Source organism: Gymnoscopelus microlampas, assembly GCF_963454915.1.
Source record: "Gymnoscopelus microlampas genome assembly, chromosome: 9".
In the NCBI taxonomy this organism is placed as follows: Eukaryota; Metazoa; Chordata; class Actinopteri; order Myctophiformes; family Myctophidae; genus Gymnoscopelus; species Gymnoscopelus microlampas.
Window position 1 is genome coordinate 39,270,747 of NC_139946.1, and position 15,252 is coordinate 39,285,998.

At 43.9% G+C, this 15,252-nt stretch overlaps 1 protein-coding gene across 5 annotated transcripts in view; it reads right to left on the reverse strand.

Annotated features, from left to right (window-relative positions):
• The window catches only part of tle2a (TLE family member 2, transcriptional corepressor a), a 52,926-nt gene extending 39,217 nt beyond the window's left edge, over positions 1-13,709 (reverse strand). For 4 of the 5 annotated variants that reach the window (XM_084067590.1, XM_084067588.1, XM_084067587.1 and 1 more), the window contains exons 1-3: positions 13,167-13,709; positions 6,621-6,695; positions 1,028-1,188 (exon numbers count right to left, since the gene is read on the reverse strand). In XM_084067590.1, coding sequence (XP_083923716.1) covers positions 1,028-1,188; positions 6,621-6,695; positions 13,167-13,190 — 260 coding nt within the window. In that variant the 5' untranslated portion in view covers positions 13,191-13,709. The remainder of the gene's footprint in view (positions 1-1,027; positions 1,189-6,620; positions 6,696-13,166) is intronic. The other variant, XM_084067589.1, reaches the window with a different exon arrangement.
• Between the last annotated feature and the right edge of the window lie 1,543 nt (positions 13,710-15,252).

A 15,252-nucleotide genomic window follows, 5' to 3' on the forward strand; every position in this document is an offset into this window, starting at 1 on the left:
ATCTCTGTTTCTTCCCGTATTTGTCTTTCTTTGAACCTTCCTCTAAGCTTGTCTTGCAGAGTGTCTGTTATTATTCATGAGTGGATTCAAAAAGTGTGTGTTGAGTATGATAAGATACAGAAAGAGGCGTGTGTGCGTGTGTGTGTGTGTGTGTGTGTGTGTGTGTGTGTGTGTGTGTGTGTGTGTGTGTGTGTGTGTGTGTGTGTGTGTGTGTGTGTGTGTGTGTGTAGGATCTATTGACAGTGATTTTCAACCTTTTAAATATCAAGGACCACCAGTTTGAATAGTAAAATCCTCAGTGTTGTTTATTTAATTAAGTTATGTAATTTTTTATCTTTATTTGGCAGTCACAGGAAAACACGGAAAGAGCAGGGGAGTGACATGCAGCAAATGGTCCAGCTGGTCGGGAATCAAACCGGGGGACCCCACAACCCCATTTTATGGTGGAAACGCTGAACTTTTCACTGGACCGCGTCCGCTTGCCTCTCCGCCCCTCAACGTCTCCGCGCGTCCCAAATAATCGCCCGCCTCTCATTGAAAATTAATTACTAAGGTGCGTCACTCGCTCCGCGTCTGAAACGGCCTTAACTCGAGTTGTCTGTGAGAGCAGCAGCACCTCGGCGACGTCGCAAGCCGTAAATTACGGGTCTTGCGGGTCCATTTGGTACCATGCATTTTACCCACTTGAAGTAGCAAAAACACGCAAAACAGCTCTTTTAAGAGGCATAATTACTAATAAATATCATTCATCAGCAGTCAAATCAGTTCAAGGCCTTGTGTTGTGAACTTGTGTGTGTGCCGTCTTTCCATGTTGCTGGTTCCCTGTGTGGGTTGGAGTTGATGAATTAGGGAGTCAAGTGGCCGTCTTCTTAGACGTCTTTGTGTCGGTCGCGACGCCCCAACGGCACCTCCCCGCGACCCCACTTTGGGTCGCGACCCATAGTTTGAGAACCGCTGGGCTAGGACACTGAACATGTGCCGCACTGACACACAAGCACACAGTAAAAACTACAAGCACACTAAATACCTGTGGTACTGGGTCTGAAGGAACTGGAACTCCTCTTTGATGCGGTCTAAGGTTTCTGGGTAGGTCAGTTTCAGTGACTGTGGGGTGCCGGACGCGGCCGCCGCTGCAGCCGCCGCTGCCGCCGCAGACGCCGAGGTCCCCGGGGGTGGCTGCAGAGGTGCCTGAGGAGGAAAAAAAAGCCAGTTAGGACAGGGGTCTGCAATGTTTTCAGGCCAAGGACCCCCTAGCTGAGAGAGATGAAGCAGGGACCCCCTCTATATCGTATAAAAGTGTGTTTCAGATTAAAAAAATGTTGTTTACTTGGTCTGCTCTAATTTCCCTCTACACCTATGCCTCTTTGCCAAAAATAGCCGATCTACAAGCTCACAACGCGAGGCGTTGTGAGCTAGTAGATCTGCTATTTTTGGCTAAAGTTCTCCTCAGAATAGGGATACTAGGGTTCAAGTGGTTAGGGTAAAAAAAAAAATCAAATCACACAAAGATTTGGCGAACCCCCTGTAGTAACTCTGAAGACCCCCTAGGGGTCCCGGACCCCCTGTTGAAGACCCCTGAGTTAGGATTTAAAAATCATCAGTTTACCGTGGAAACATAATGCAACGAGACATTGATTTGAGATTCACTCGGGTCGTTTTAGATGCATCATTCCACATTTGTGGAGTACAGATATCGATATTCATTTTCAGAAATTTCACCTTGGAATTATAAGCCATGGTTAGGTTTCCACGAAAGCCGACCATCTCATATACAGTCTACCAACTGCATTTTCATATTACGGAGCATCAATCTGTGTGTGTCTGTGTAATATCTATAAATCTATATCTATATAGATAGATAGAGATATAGAGATATATATACGGAGGCCTGGCCGATATGTCATACATTATGTTTACTTATATTTACTTTTTTGATGACATTGGTATCGACAATTATGCAGCCAGTGTGTCCTGATTTTAAACCACAACCTGGTGTCTCTATTTGGGGCATGTCATTATAGGCGAACATTTTCATCAATAACAGATCTATAAGCTCACAACATGTTGCAACATGTTAAATAAACGTATTTCAGTTCATGCGTATCACACTTTTAATTTCAAGATTTTGCAGTCAAGTTCTAGTATGTAAGAATTGTACGGGTTTGTCTATTGCTGATACATTGTGACTTCCAACGGGCCCAGATGTACATGTGCCACGAGTTTGGAGATGGCCACACATCGAGCCTCATAGCCAAATGAACATACTTGTTTAATGGCAAGTCAGGCTGGAAGCGAAACAAGAGAGAAAGTAGTGGGAGGGGGGGGGGGGTCCCCATCGTGGCTGGAGACCCCGCCACCCCCCCCCCCATCTCCCCTTCTCTGCAGGGTCCAGAGCAATTAGGAGACCTCGGGTTGGAGGGGTAATGCTGCGGGACAGGCAGACAAAAGCGAGCAAAAGCTGGGCTGGGGTGGGGGGCAGTCTGTCTGTCTGGCTCTCTGTCAAACTAAAGCTAAAGCTGATCGTGCCAGGGACAGACGCTTCACACCAACACCACCAACACAGATAAAGAGGGTCTCTGAGGAAGGCAGAGGAGAGATAAAAGGGGGAGGGGGTAATGTGAGGGTGAAAATATATGTGTCTTTTGTTTTGACTCAACTAATTTCTTCACGTAGTCATTATCTTTGACTCTAAAAACACTTACGGTGGTACGATCGTAGAGAGCGATGAAGATCGTAGAGAGCTTGTAGCTTGGCTATTTTTGCTTGTGTGTGTGTCCTGTAAAAATACCTTGTAAAAAGTCAAAGTCTACCCTCCCCCCCGCACTGTACACTGTACATATTTTTATTTTTGATTTCAACCCATTTCTATGGTGTTTTTTCATAGTAGTGTATATTTGTCTGTCATTAAATGTTTCAATGAATTGAGTACAAAGGATCCCAATGGAAACAAGCTATAGTTTTTTGGGGTTTAAAATCCTTGTATTGAACTGTACTTCCCTGTGCTTGTCTTTGCAAACTGTTAATAAAGTATTCAAATAATGAAAGGTGTGTGTGTGTGTGTGTGTGTGTGTGTGTGTGTGTGTGTGTGTGTGTGTGTGTGTGTGTGTGTGTGTGTGTGTGTGTGTGTGTGTGTGTGTGTGTGTGTGTGTGTGTGTGTGTGTGCGCCAGGCAAAAAGAGAAACATAGAACAGAGATATGAGAGAGAGAGAGTCTATGGGGCGAGGTCTATTTTGGAAGGTCAAATACTATCTTCGAGACGAAAAGGAAATACAGTTCCAGAGAAAAACAGAGGGAGGAGAGGTGAACAGAGCAAAGGGAAAGAGGTTGGGGAGGAAGATAGGGGAGGGGGGAAAAAGAGAAAGGAAGGTAAGCAACAGCAAAGGGTAAAAATGTGGGAGAGAATAGAGTGAGAGAGGAGAGGAGAGGAGAGGAGAGGAGAGGAGAGGAGAGGGGCTGTGGCCTCATTGTTCCTCTCTCTAACAAGCTGCTCTCAATCTGTCGGCCAGATCCCCCTCTCAGAAACACACACACACACACACACACACACACACACACACACACACACACACACACACACACACACACACACACACACACACACACACACACACACACACACACACACACACACACACACACACACACACACACACACACACTCATATGCACACAAACTTGAGCATGCAAGTGTGTGTGCATGTACACACGCGCGCACACACACACACTTTGTCTCTTGTGCTCGCCCAAAATTACTTGTGTACGTTTATACACTTCCGTCAGTCTGGCGCACACACAGTCACACAGTCCTTTACACACAAACCCACTACTAGCACACACACAAGCACATTGTCAATCTTGCTTACATACACCCTCCCCTTCGCCTGCACACAAACCCACAATTACACGCACGCACACTAATGCTTGCACACGCAACACACACACACACACACACACACACACACACACACACACACACACACACACAGCAATTACTCTTCACAGGGGAAAGGCTCCTCAGGAACAAGAGCACCAAGGCCATTTTGTAGGAGGAAAGGGGGGGTTGCCCTTCTCTATCTCTTTTCCCTCTCTCTCTCTCCCCTTTATCTCTCCACCTTTCCCCTCTCCCTTTTTTTTTCTCCACCTAGCCGCGTGCTCTAGACTAGGACAGGTGCAAAGAGAGGCTGAGTCTTGCACATAAATGAAGGCGGAGAAAAGGCTAGCAGTGGGCGGCTGCTGCCCTGACACTGGGGAGGCAGAGCAGGGGGTGGTGTGAGAGAGAGAGAGGGACTTTTTTTTTATTTTTTGAGTGTGTTCAAGGGGAGAAGTGAAAAGATTTATTAAGACGTTGGAAAAAGTGCTGCCCCGCTCGCCATTGCTGGGTCAGCCATTCGGGGGTCTGACGCATGGCTCCAGTCAGGGTTGTTATTATGATGATTCAGAGTGCGCATTTGGACTGGACGCACGTCATAAGAGAGACGCCGTCCCTGAAAAGGCACACGCACACAAAGGGTAGATGTTGCCCCAGAATACACAACTTTGCCTCTTTCCCCTCGCTCTCTCACACAAGCACCCGCTTTCAGATGACCCCACCTGGCTCTTGGCCGGGGGTGAGCTTAGAGCTGATTGGCGACCCATCCCGTGTTGCGTATGTAGGCTAGGACGACATGAGGACAGACATCCGACACAATGCCAATCCTCCACAGCTCAGCAGCAAACGGGAGACGAGCCACATCATGCCCTTGAAAAATAAAATAGCTTACGTAGGCTAAACATCCAACCATCGTGTAAGAAAGTCTACTCTACGCTGACGATATGTGGCCTAATTACACAACTTTGAGTTTTTTTTTACATGAGGTTCTGTAACACTGGGGACGGGGTGATGACTAGATAAGCTTTTAGATTATGGTTGTATATTATTGGTGATCATCTCATTAATGAAGCCTCTGGAGTTAAATTGACACTGACAGGGACTGAACATCTACCGTATGTGATGTTACCAGGCCTGATCAGATCTGTCCCAGTTCAGAAAACCAAACGGCTGAGGTTACAGCGTGTTTGCGGTCAACTCTTGCACAAGAGTTTTCTCTATGCTACTATGATCATTTATTTTAAATGGTAATAAAGGTGGGCAAAATAAGCTTTGGCTTCAGCCCATACCTTTTCGGCCAAATAGTCATCTTGTTGACTAAGTTGTACTGTATGTTCAACTGTTTTGTTTTTAAAAAATCATGACCGAAATAAAAATAACTAACAAGTATTCACAAGATGTCCCATACATGACCTTATCACATCCTCTGACCATGTGTGTGTGTGTGTGTGTGTGTGTGTGTGTGTGTGTGTGTGTGTGTGTGTGTGTGTGTGTGTGTGTGTGTGTGTGTGTGTGTGTGTGTGTGTGTGTGTGTGTGTGTGTGTGTGTGTGTGTATCCAACACACACACGTATACGCACTAATCTGTTCCTCAGGCTGTCCTGTAGCCAGAATGGCCTAAGTCAATTGCAGTGATAAAATGAGGCCCTGCCAAGTGTGTGTGCGTGTGTGTGGGGGGGGGGGGGGTTAATGATTTTAATCAGGCCCAAGGTTTCTTCAATGGGATTTTAAATGGGCGAGTAGAAGTCGTCCAACAAGGCTTTCTTCTCTCTCTCTCTCTCTCTCTCTCTAGTCTCTAACCAGCCCAAAAACCGAGTGCTGGGCTGTATGCTGTAAATTAGGGCCGCTTCATAACAGATCTGGCCGTGATTAAAAGGGTGGGTTATGCTAACACACTCTCATGCAAATCTCTCTCTCACACACACACACACACACACACACACACACACACACACACACACACACACACACACACACACACACACACACACACACACACACACACACACACACACACACACACACACACACACACACACACACACACACACACACACACACACACACACACACAGCTGTTGTTAAGGGTTGGTTGAGAATGTGGCATTCCTTGAATGCAATCAATGTTGTTTTCATTTGAGTTCTCTCTAATTACACCACAAGCAGCAAACCACTATGACCTCATATCCCCGCTCCAGCCCACAAACACACAAACTCTGGAGACAGCATGCCCACCACATAGACCAATTGCGAGCACACACACACACATTTGCAGTTGAATATTAAGGATACCGTGAATGACATGTGATCTTAACAGGTGGTTGTGTGAATATTAGGCTCACTTGAGGGATCATCATAGAGATATAAAACCATAGAGGTGACATGTCATTCCAAAATGGTATCATATTGGTAGCTATCTTAGCCGAATCCTGTACTAAATTTGCCATAACTGACATGTGGAAAGCAATCTCAGCATCGTTGGTCCTTTTAGTAAACAAATAGCCGCTGCACAGGCAAAAATCATATTGTTGCCCACATGGCAATTGTAGACAACGATACCCGGGTAAGATGGCAGACAGTTATCACATCATTGTTGACACTGCATTTGTTACGGCCAAATTAACCCGCTAGATTTGATCAATAATCATAATCATATCTTGTGTCTAGGAATTTTAACAACTCGCCAGTGGTCATAGTCAGAGCTCAAACGGTTAGCACATCAAATACAGGAGGCGTCTATTGCGGGTACTCGCCTGATTCTCTATATAGCATCGCAGATCCACACTCTCTGCGGCAGTGTTCCTTACTAGCCTGGAAACCAGATGAATCTGCCAGTGCAAAAAAAAAGAAAAGCCCTCGGCAGATTAGTCTGGCCCCACTCGGTAACTTGTGATTGGATTTCGCTGCCCCCGAAGTTGTGGGGTACCAATGAGGGCCCAGTATGCAAATATGGAGCGGGTTTATAATCAGAGGGTTTTTTTTATCCGCCCCTTGGAAATGCAGGTTCCACACAGAGATTCCATAATATCGATGCAGTGATATTAGTCTGACCATGCCAGGCTAGTTCTTTACTTCCTTGGCCAGCTCCATCCATTACTAAGTAGCGATCCTTGCTCCTTGGAAATTAGTGATGTGCCAATACCACATTTCTTCAAATCGATACCGATATTTTTGGGGCCGATTTTCCGATACCGATACCGGAACCGGAAACATAACCAAACCGGACACGGAACCGGAAATGACCGGAAACGGAAGTGTATTAAAAAGTATCGATATTTTTTTTTAAGTATCGATACTCAAGCGATACTCAGACAATCGATCGATATATCGATACCAGTATCGATACGCACATCACTATTGGAAATGTTTAGTGGGTTTTTTTTGTGTGCGCTTTTTTATTTTATAATTTAATGGCAAACTAAATGGGTACAGGGAACATAAATAGTTATAAATGTCTGACAGTCACAGTAGCGATTCGCCATACAGTATTTTTGTCGTGTTTTCATTACCAGTCACGTGACGTAACCCATATGACCCTGATCTCATTGACCAATGTACGCCAAACACAATATTGTAATCTGAGATCTGACAGTGACATATTGTGACATATTTACATCTCCCACTCATCAAATTGGGTTTTCGTATTGGGACGTCACGTAACACATCTGTTCTATGTCTATGGAGATCACCTCTCACTTTGTCTCTCTCTTCCATTCTAGCACTTAAAACAGTGAAAATGGTGGGGGAGGGGGATTCTTAAGTCATTATGCCAAATCACAATCCCACTGTGTACTTTGGTCCCTTGTCACTGCTGACCCTACTGGTTGGTTTGTTAGAGAGGGTGTGTAGATAAGCACGTGCCTCCTCTGGTACACTTGACATCACCATTATCCGCTTCTTTTCTTAATCACCAGTCAGTGAGGAGGAGTTTCCCAGAGGAACACGCTAGAACTCTTGGTTCCACCCCCAACCTGTAGGAGTTGCTAGAGCAATAACAGAGAGATCGCCCTCCCATAAACACTGGAGCAGCTGACCAACCACCACCACAGAGGATTCATTTCAAGGATGCAAAGCCCTAGTCACCCGGACGTCCGCGGTGTCACGTTTGGATGTCACAATGGATCATTTGTAGATCATTTAGGTTGGCCATTGGCTGTTTTTGACATTGTGTGTGGTTTTAATAAAACATACGTTTTCATTATTTAAAATATTATTTCATTATGTTTTCAGAGAACTAAGGACCACGGTTATGTTAAATAATAACCTCATTATTTTAAGCTTGTACGTAGAAGGCAACATGCTAGCTAACAGTGGCCAACTGGCCATGCATTCATTTCATACTCAGCGGATGGATACATTACTCAGTGGAAGAGAGAATATAGTAAGCATACTGTAATGTTTAATTTGTGCTCCATACGACGGTGGTGCTCACAGAAAACAGCAGATCTACAATCTTACAAATCAGGTATCATGGGGTTGTAACGAGAGCCACGCCCGAATTATACGTTTTGCTTAAAATTTGGTTACCAAAAATAAATATTACCTTAGTTATTTTACTGGAGTGCATAAAGCTCATAATGTCTTATTGGGTAGTACCCGACTGAAACTCCACACAAAAATACCCTTTAATTAGATCAATCCTGTATAAATATATGCGCAAGTAAACTTCCATCTTTCTTTTTGTGTAAATATAACCTCTCCTCTCCCTCCATCTCTCTATGGTCAAGTAGGTGCCATGTAGCTGCCCCTCTCGCTTGGCCCATTAGCCAAGCTGCTAATTACACTGCTTACCCACAGAGTCAGTCGTTAGAGTAAACATCCACCATGGTCTCTCTCTTCCTCTTGGTTGCCTACCACCAAGGACACAGTGACAGTGGGGCTCACCCAGAATAGCATCATGGACTCTCTCTCCATTTTTCGCTGTCTAAATGTTTGCCAGGCTGTCCCTCTATCCATCTCTGCACCCCCCCACCCACCACCACACATACAAAAACATTGCGCTATACTCTGGTACCATAGTGGCTTAACCTGACATAATGACTATACAACTACATGTAATAACATAATAGTCATAGATTGTCAAACAGTTCGTTCATATGAAGTTCGAGGAAGAGATTTGCAGATGTTAAAGCAGCTCGCTGGAAGAGTGCGTGTGATACGGGTCCATTGACCCTCCCTTATACCCCAAGCAGCTATCTCACGGGCTCAGCCCTGCAAGAGAAACGTCTCTGTAATCTCTCACTGATTCCCTCGCTTAGGTGGGAGTAGAGGGATAGCTAGGCACCCGTTTCATTAGCATCACATCTTCCTTTTCTGTCCCGCTTTTACTTTCTTTTTTTTTTTTTACTTCCCTCCCTCAATCCATCCTCACTTAACCCTCCCTCCCTCACTCCTTCAAGCCTCGTTATTCAAATGTCCCTGCTGTCAGCCCACATTAGCGGAGCATCAACAGTTTGGCTGTCAGCTGGCTTAATTGCTGGAGGTGCCTTCCTTCGTTAGGTAAACCCCTTCAACCCGTTGTTCTTTCCTTCTCAGAATTGCATCTCCACAACAGCTTGTGTACACCTGAGATCACTTCAGCCTCTTCTACGTCCGTCTACTACGTCCCCCCTCCCTCCTTCCCTCCCTCTCTCTCTCCAATCATTAGCAAGTGGTAGGCAGGCTGCTGATCAATAGTGTGGCTCTCTCCACAGGACAACAGTCAGGGTAAAGAGCTATGGCATGCTGGGAGTCCGGAAGGGAAGGCATTGCTTCTGTGCTCTGAAGGTGGATCTGAGGTCTCTGCTCGAGGTCCTTCTCATCCACCCTGCCTAACCTTCCCCATGTCCAAATCAATCTATTCCATCCCAAAATCATGTTAGCAATAGGGTATGTTATTTGTTCATAACTTTATGCTATAACCTTATTCTACAGTATGCCTCTTATCAATACTCTATAGGCCCTTTGATGTTCATTAATACCCTTGTCGAGAATCTATGGGTCCAACTGGCCTCAAAGGTGAGAGAGCATGGTGACCTAGGTGCTGAGTCCCCACAGCACCATGGTTGTAATTGTAACATAAGCATTACGTAAGCATCCATATCCATGATTAAAGCAAAGAACACCCTTTCATTAAATACTTTTATACAACAGTTCCCAATGCAAGTGTACAGTCTTAGAAATAAGAAGTTGTTTGCTAAGCGGAATGTGGATAACGAATTACAGGCATTACTGACCTTGTTGTCTATGCTAGCAGCTGTTCTACAGTTAAATTCTGCATTTTATAATGCTACTACTGCCTACACATGCACAGGAGGCAAGCTTTTAGACCGAGGGCACCCGTGGATGTACTTACATTCATGAACCACATTGTTCATGAATAGACAGTGCTTGAATATGGCCGGTACTCATCGGTACAGAGTACCAATTTTGCTGACTTTTGCCCTTATTACTTATAATTACATAGCAACACTTACTGGTGGATCTAGGTACGCATGTAGTGAAGCTGAGTGCAAATGGCCACTTTGTTCTCCCAGCACTTTCAAGGCTGCCCGCGGCCACCTTGACTGAGGAAATCCCTCAAAATTATGGATTTAATGGAGTTTCAAAGTTAGATACAGTGATTAACCGCTACATATGAGGCTAAAAACTGTCACTACGGAATAAGTGGGGAGCACTAACGAACGCAGCAGCAATGCCCACACATTCAACCTCATTCGTAAAACATGAGTGTTATAGCCAGGATTTAATCTTAAGAACTTTTCCACTAACATAGTGGCATTCATCATTTCTTTTCTCATCTGAATTTGTTCTTTGGTACATGTGTTTAGAAACATGTGGGATGGTATTATTACGCTGACATTGCTTCTACTTAGTATGGTCCTATTCTTTGAGCAAAATCAATAGTGGTACAGAGTGCCAAACCTCAAATGAACAAAAAAAATGTTTCAGTACGTTTGTAGATAATCAGGCTTAAGTTGTGATTATAACCATATTAACAGCACCACGCGCACACTCACTCCAAACGCACGGTTCGTACCAGGCACGCTGAAGAAAGGCCTCTGGACACTGCAGACGGAAAGCTTCTGTACAAAGTATGACATAAATGATATGGCACACAGACATTCCTGTTTAGTTCTAATCCTGAAATCAGTAGCCAAATGTTACCCATCATGCTTTGTGCTTGTGACCGAATACTATGACAGCATTAGTGCATTTCTCAGCAGACACGCATACATAAACAAAAACCTAAAATTAGTTTGATACCCCTGCGATAGCTAAATTCACAGACTACATCAGCAGAAAGTGTAAACATAACATTATTTGAATGTACAAGCATTGTGTGACTAAAGTAGACTATACTGTTTCATGGCTGTGTGATTTGCCCGGCCGCCGGCAAACGCATGCCCAGTGTACACGAGTGGTCCTGTGATATGCGTTTTCAGGCATGGAGATGATGGTCTTCATTTTAAAATGCATTTTTTTTACAATGAAAACATCTTAGTGTGGATGTAGCCCGAGCTGCAAACAGGGCCTAATCACCACCATGGACTTCCAAGGGACAGGCATATTTGATGATGCTGTGAAGGTCTGTGGTGGGCTGAAATGAAACAGAGCTGCTGGTCTAAGCGTTCCACCCAGGCCTACCACAGTCTGCGCCTCTCTCCCCAGGACGCCTGGCCATACATTAAGATGTGGTTGGGAACGCTCACAGGAACACAGCGAGGAGAGGCTGGATGAGAGGGATTGGGTTTAGAGTGCAAACCACAGACCCACAGTCTGCCTCCCTTACTGCCTGCCTCCAGCCAGCTACGCTATAATACACAGCTGATAGTGCTAATATGTGTTTGTGTGCCTGGCAAGCTTATGAGTTCCCTTTTCTCACTGTGACCATAAGACAGCATGGGCTTAGTTCAATTTCAGACAGGACAGTGTATGACTACATTTGTAGCATTAGTGTGACTAACCATTTACTTACTGCTACAGTGTTACATTAACTGTAAAAATGTTAACACTCGCAGATTTAACTTAACATACAGGGTTTTCTTGTGCAAGTACACCAGAAACAAAAACAGAAATGAATGTACGTTGTCCTGGGTTACATGGATTTTCACCTGGTTGGATGTTAATTGACATCAAACCTGCATGAGGAATAATAATATGGCATGCACATACGATACATGTGCACTTACACACACGCCTGTGTTGTTATACATAACATTGAGCTCTCTTGGCCTCAATGCATATGACTCTCATTGGTGGGGTGGAGGGCATGGTGGAGCAAGGTATAGATGGAAATATGCAAATGAGCAAATCTAATTGATACTTCACATAACCAGAGGACTTGTGTTATCGGTTTTTTTCCAGACAGCTCAAAAGCTCTCCACCTACAACAAAAAAATAAATAAATAAACTACAGCCACATGGCATCCATTCCACCCCTAACCATGCAAAGACCTACCCTGAAAACAGAGATAGATACCATGCCAATTTGTCTTTCATTTTACTCACAGGCCCTATAGTAACACCTATAGTGGGTTTTTGGCAATAGTGGTAGGCCTCATAAGCACATACGCTACTTTGACAGAAATTTAGCAAATAAGAAATATCTATCATCCTTGATATGATTACAAAAGGAAAACATTTTTTTTTTTAATGAGTAGCACTTCACTGGGGCAGATCATTGAGAGAATGTGTCAACAAGCCAAAGCTGACTCACTCACTCCCTCACCCTGTGTCGAAAGGACAAACATAGACACTTCATCATCTAGGTCAACTCCTCCATACTATAGATTATACAGAGGCTCCATGTTCTAGCCAGATGATGAGGAGCACCAAGGACACGAGATTTTCACACAAAGAGACTCAATAAAGTTGTGTATTGTTTATAAACCCCAAAGCCCAGCTGGTTATAGTATAGTAGGGCAGGAAACATATCTCGATATCTGACCTTTGAAAGAAAAACCTTGCACTGATCATATCTATAAATACAAACTACATAACAATGTATACTCGCCTTCAATCTAAAATACAGTTATTTTTATAATATTTTTTTTTACCACAAATGAATTCCCGGAAACAACTGGCAAGGATGACAAAGACATGTATCACTGTAACAATTCCAGCTAGGGCTAACTTAGGATCATATTAGCTGGACTGAATTCAAACCCAATTTGTTTTTAAAAATAAATAATAATAACCTCACTATTACGGGCATTGTGTGCTTATTTATGCTCTGGTTTTAGACAGAAATACACCCATTAATCGAGGTGGAGGCGAACAATCGCCGACTGGTTACATAGTAGCGTTAGTCTACTTACCGGTGGCCGGTTTTGAGGAAACATTGTAGCCGCTCGACTTGTGTTACAGTGCTTCTATTTTCTTTCTCTCTTTCAGTGCTAAAAAGGGTTGGTTGGGAACAGAGAAGACGATCTGCTCGTGGTGGTTTCAGAGAGGCATTTGGCCTGCTTTCAAAGGCGGTTAATGTAATGGCAGAGCTAGTCTCAGCTCGCTCATTCCTGGCTGAAGACTCCTTTGTTCTGGTCTATCTCTATGTCTCCAACCCACACTGCACTGCACTCGACGTAGAGTGAGAGATGCACCCGATCCAAGATGGTTCAAACCCCGATCCAAGATGGTTCAAGTCCTCAACTTCGCACTTCCAACAATTGGGATATCGCGTTGTCTGTCCCCTCCCCGATGCGTTCTGGCCGTCTAGCGCAAAAAAAGCAAGGGAAACGTGGTTTGCTTGTGGCTTCCGAGACGGACACACACCCCACCACATTCAATGCAGCCGCAGCCTCTTTTGTCTGTCTCGCTGGTTGCCCTACACACACTCTTTTCACACACACAACACTCCCCAGTGCCTCACTTCTCTGTTCTCTCACTCCCCCCTTTCCTTTTCGGATCCTTGCTTGATCCTCAATGGCACTGGTTGGTTCCCAAACTTTTTTTTTTAGCTCGAGACCCAAAAGGGAAATTTTATGTCTCCCCACCAGGACAGAAGCTAGTGAAAATAGCAGATCTTCAAGCTCACAGTAGATTAGTAGGCTATTTTCACTACGTCACTATGTTTTCTAATTTATGGAATTTATTAGATTTTTTTTTTCAAATGTATTTATTCATATTGTTCAGAAAAATCATTGATTTCTTTTCAGAATTCAGGGGAAAAAATGATTATTTTGGGGGGAAATGTGTCCACGACCCACAAATGGGTCCCGACCCAGTGTTTGGGACACAGTGCTCAATGGACACAACATGAGACTTTCTTCTTGATGGAGAACCCAAACCCAGCCACCTTACTTCAATTTGTTGGTTTAAAAGAGAGAGAGAGAGATATTGTAGACTATAGCGTTGTTTTCCTTATTCAGAAATCCAAATGCTTAACAAATATTGGTATCATGCGTGGCCTAGGCTACTCTTTAAAGTTTTTAATATTATTGCAAATCGAACAATTCCAATCGTCTTAATCAAATAGCCTGGCAATATGTGTTAAGAAATCTTTGTTGATTTTCCTCCCAGTTAGTTTTGCACTCTAATTAGGTTTATTCGAAGCCTTATAATTAACAAAACTTAACTTGGAATTTTTCTTCACATCTTTAGGTAAGGTTAATTTCATAAACAGTACAACATTTTCAATAGAAAGTAGGGTCTGCAATGGAATTGTTCAATGATTGAATGAAATCTCCACGTGGGGCTCAGCCTCGGCACAGTAAACACTGGTGAGAAGAGCCAATGAGCGTTCAGATCACCCACGTGGGGTGTATTAACCGTTTGCTGATTGGAGGATGTTGGTAGCTCTGGGCTCTGCATGTCAATCAAACACACCAAGACTGCTCTGTGAAAGAGTTAACCCTTTAGGACCACCGTATAGTGATTGAGAATGCAAGGAGTTTGTGGTAGGTGTATCAAAATTCAGTGGTTTTCCTTTTCTCCCCCCGAACTGTCAGTGCGTTCAAAAACCTTAAATCTCTCCAAATGTATCTCCCCCAATATGGGAAAGAATATCGATTTTGCAGACCTCCATGTCAACCTGTTCATTTCAAAATGTCACAAATAAAATGAGATTTGGGCATTGACTTAAACCTGCATGTATATAGAATAGATCAACTAAATGCTAGTCGAATTAATGCAATACGACGACTTGGTAAGAATGACATCAATGACGTCGAAGCCACAGACAATACGATAGAAATGATACTGCCACACAGATGGGGTATTGACTGTGTGGTTGTTGTTTGTCACCTGGAAAAGAAGAAATATTCTGGAGAAATGGTGGAAAAATTGGTATTCTGGTGGCATGACCCCTTTAGCTGGGCTCATAATTAGAGAGAGAGATATTGAAAAAGCAATTTCTGACAGTGGAAATCACAACCTGCCAGAGGTGGAGTTGGAAAATATAGAGGA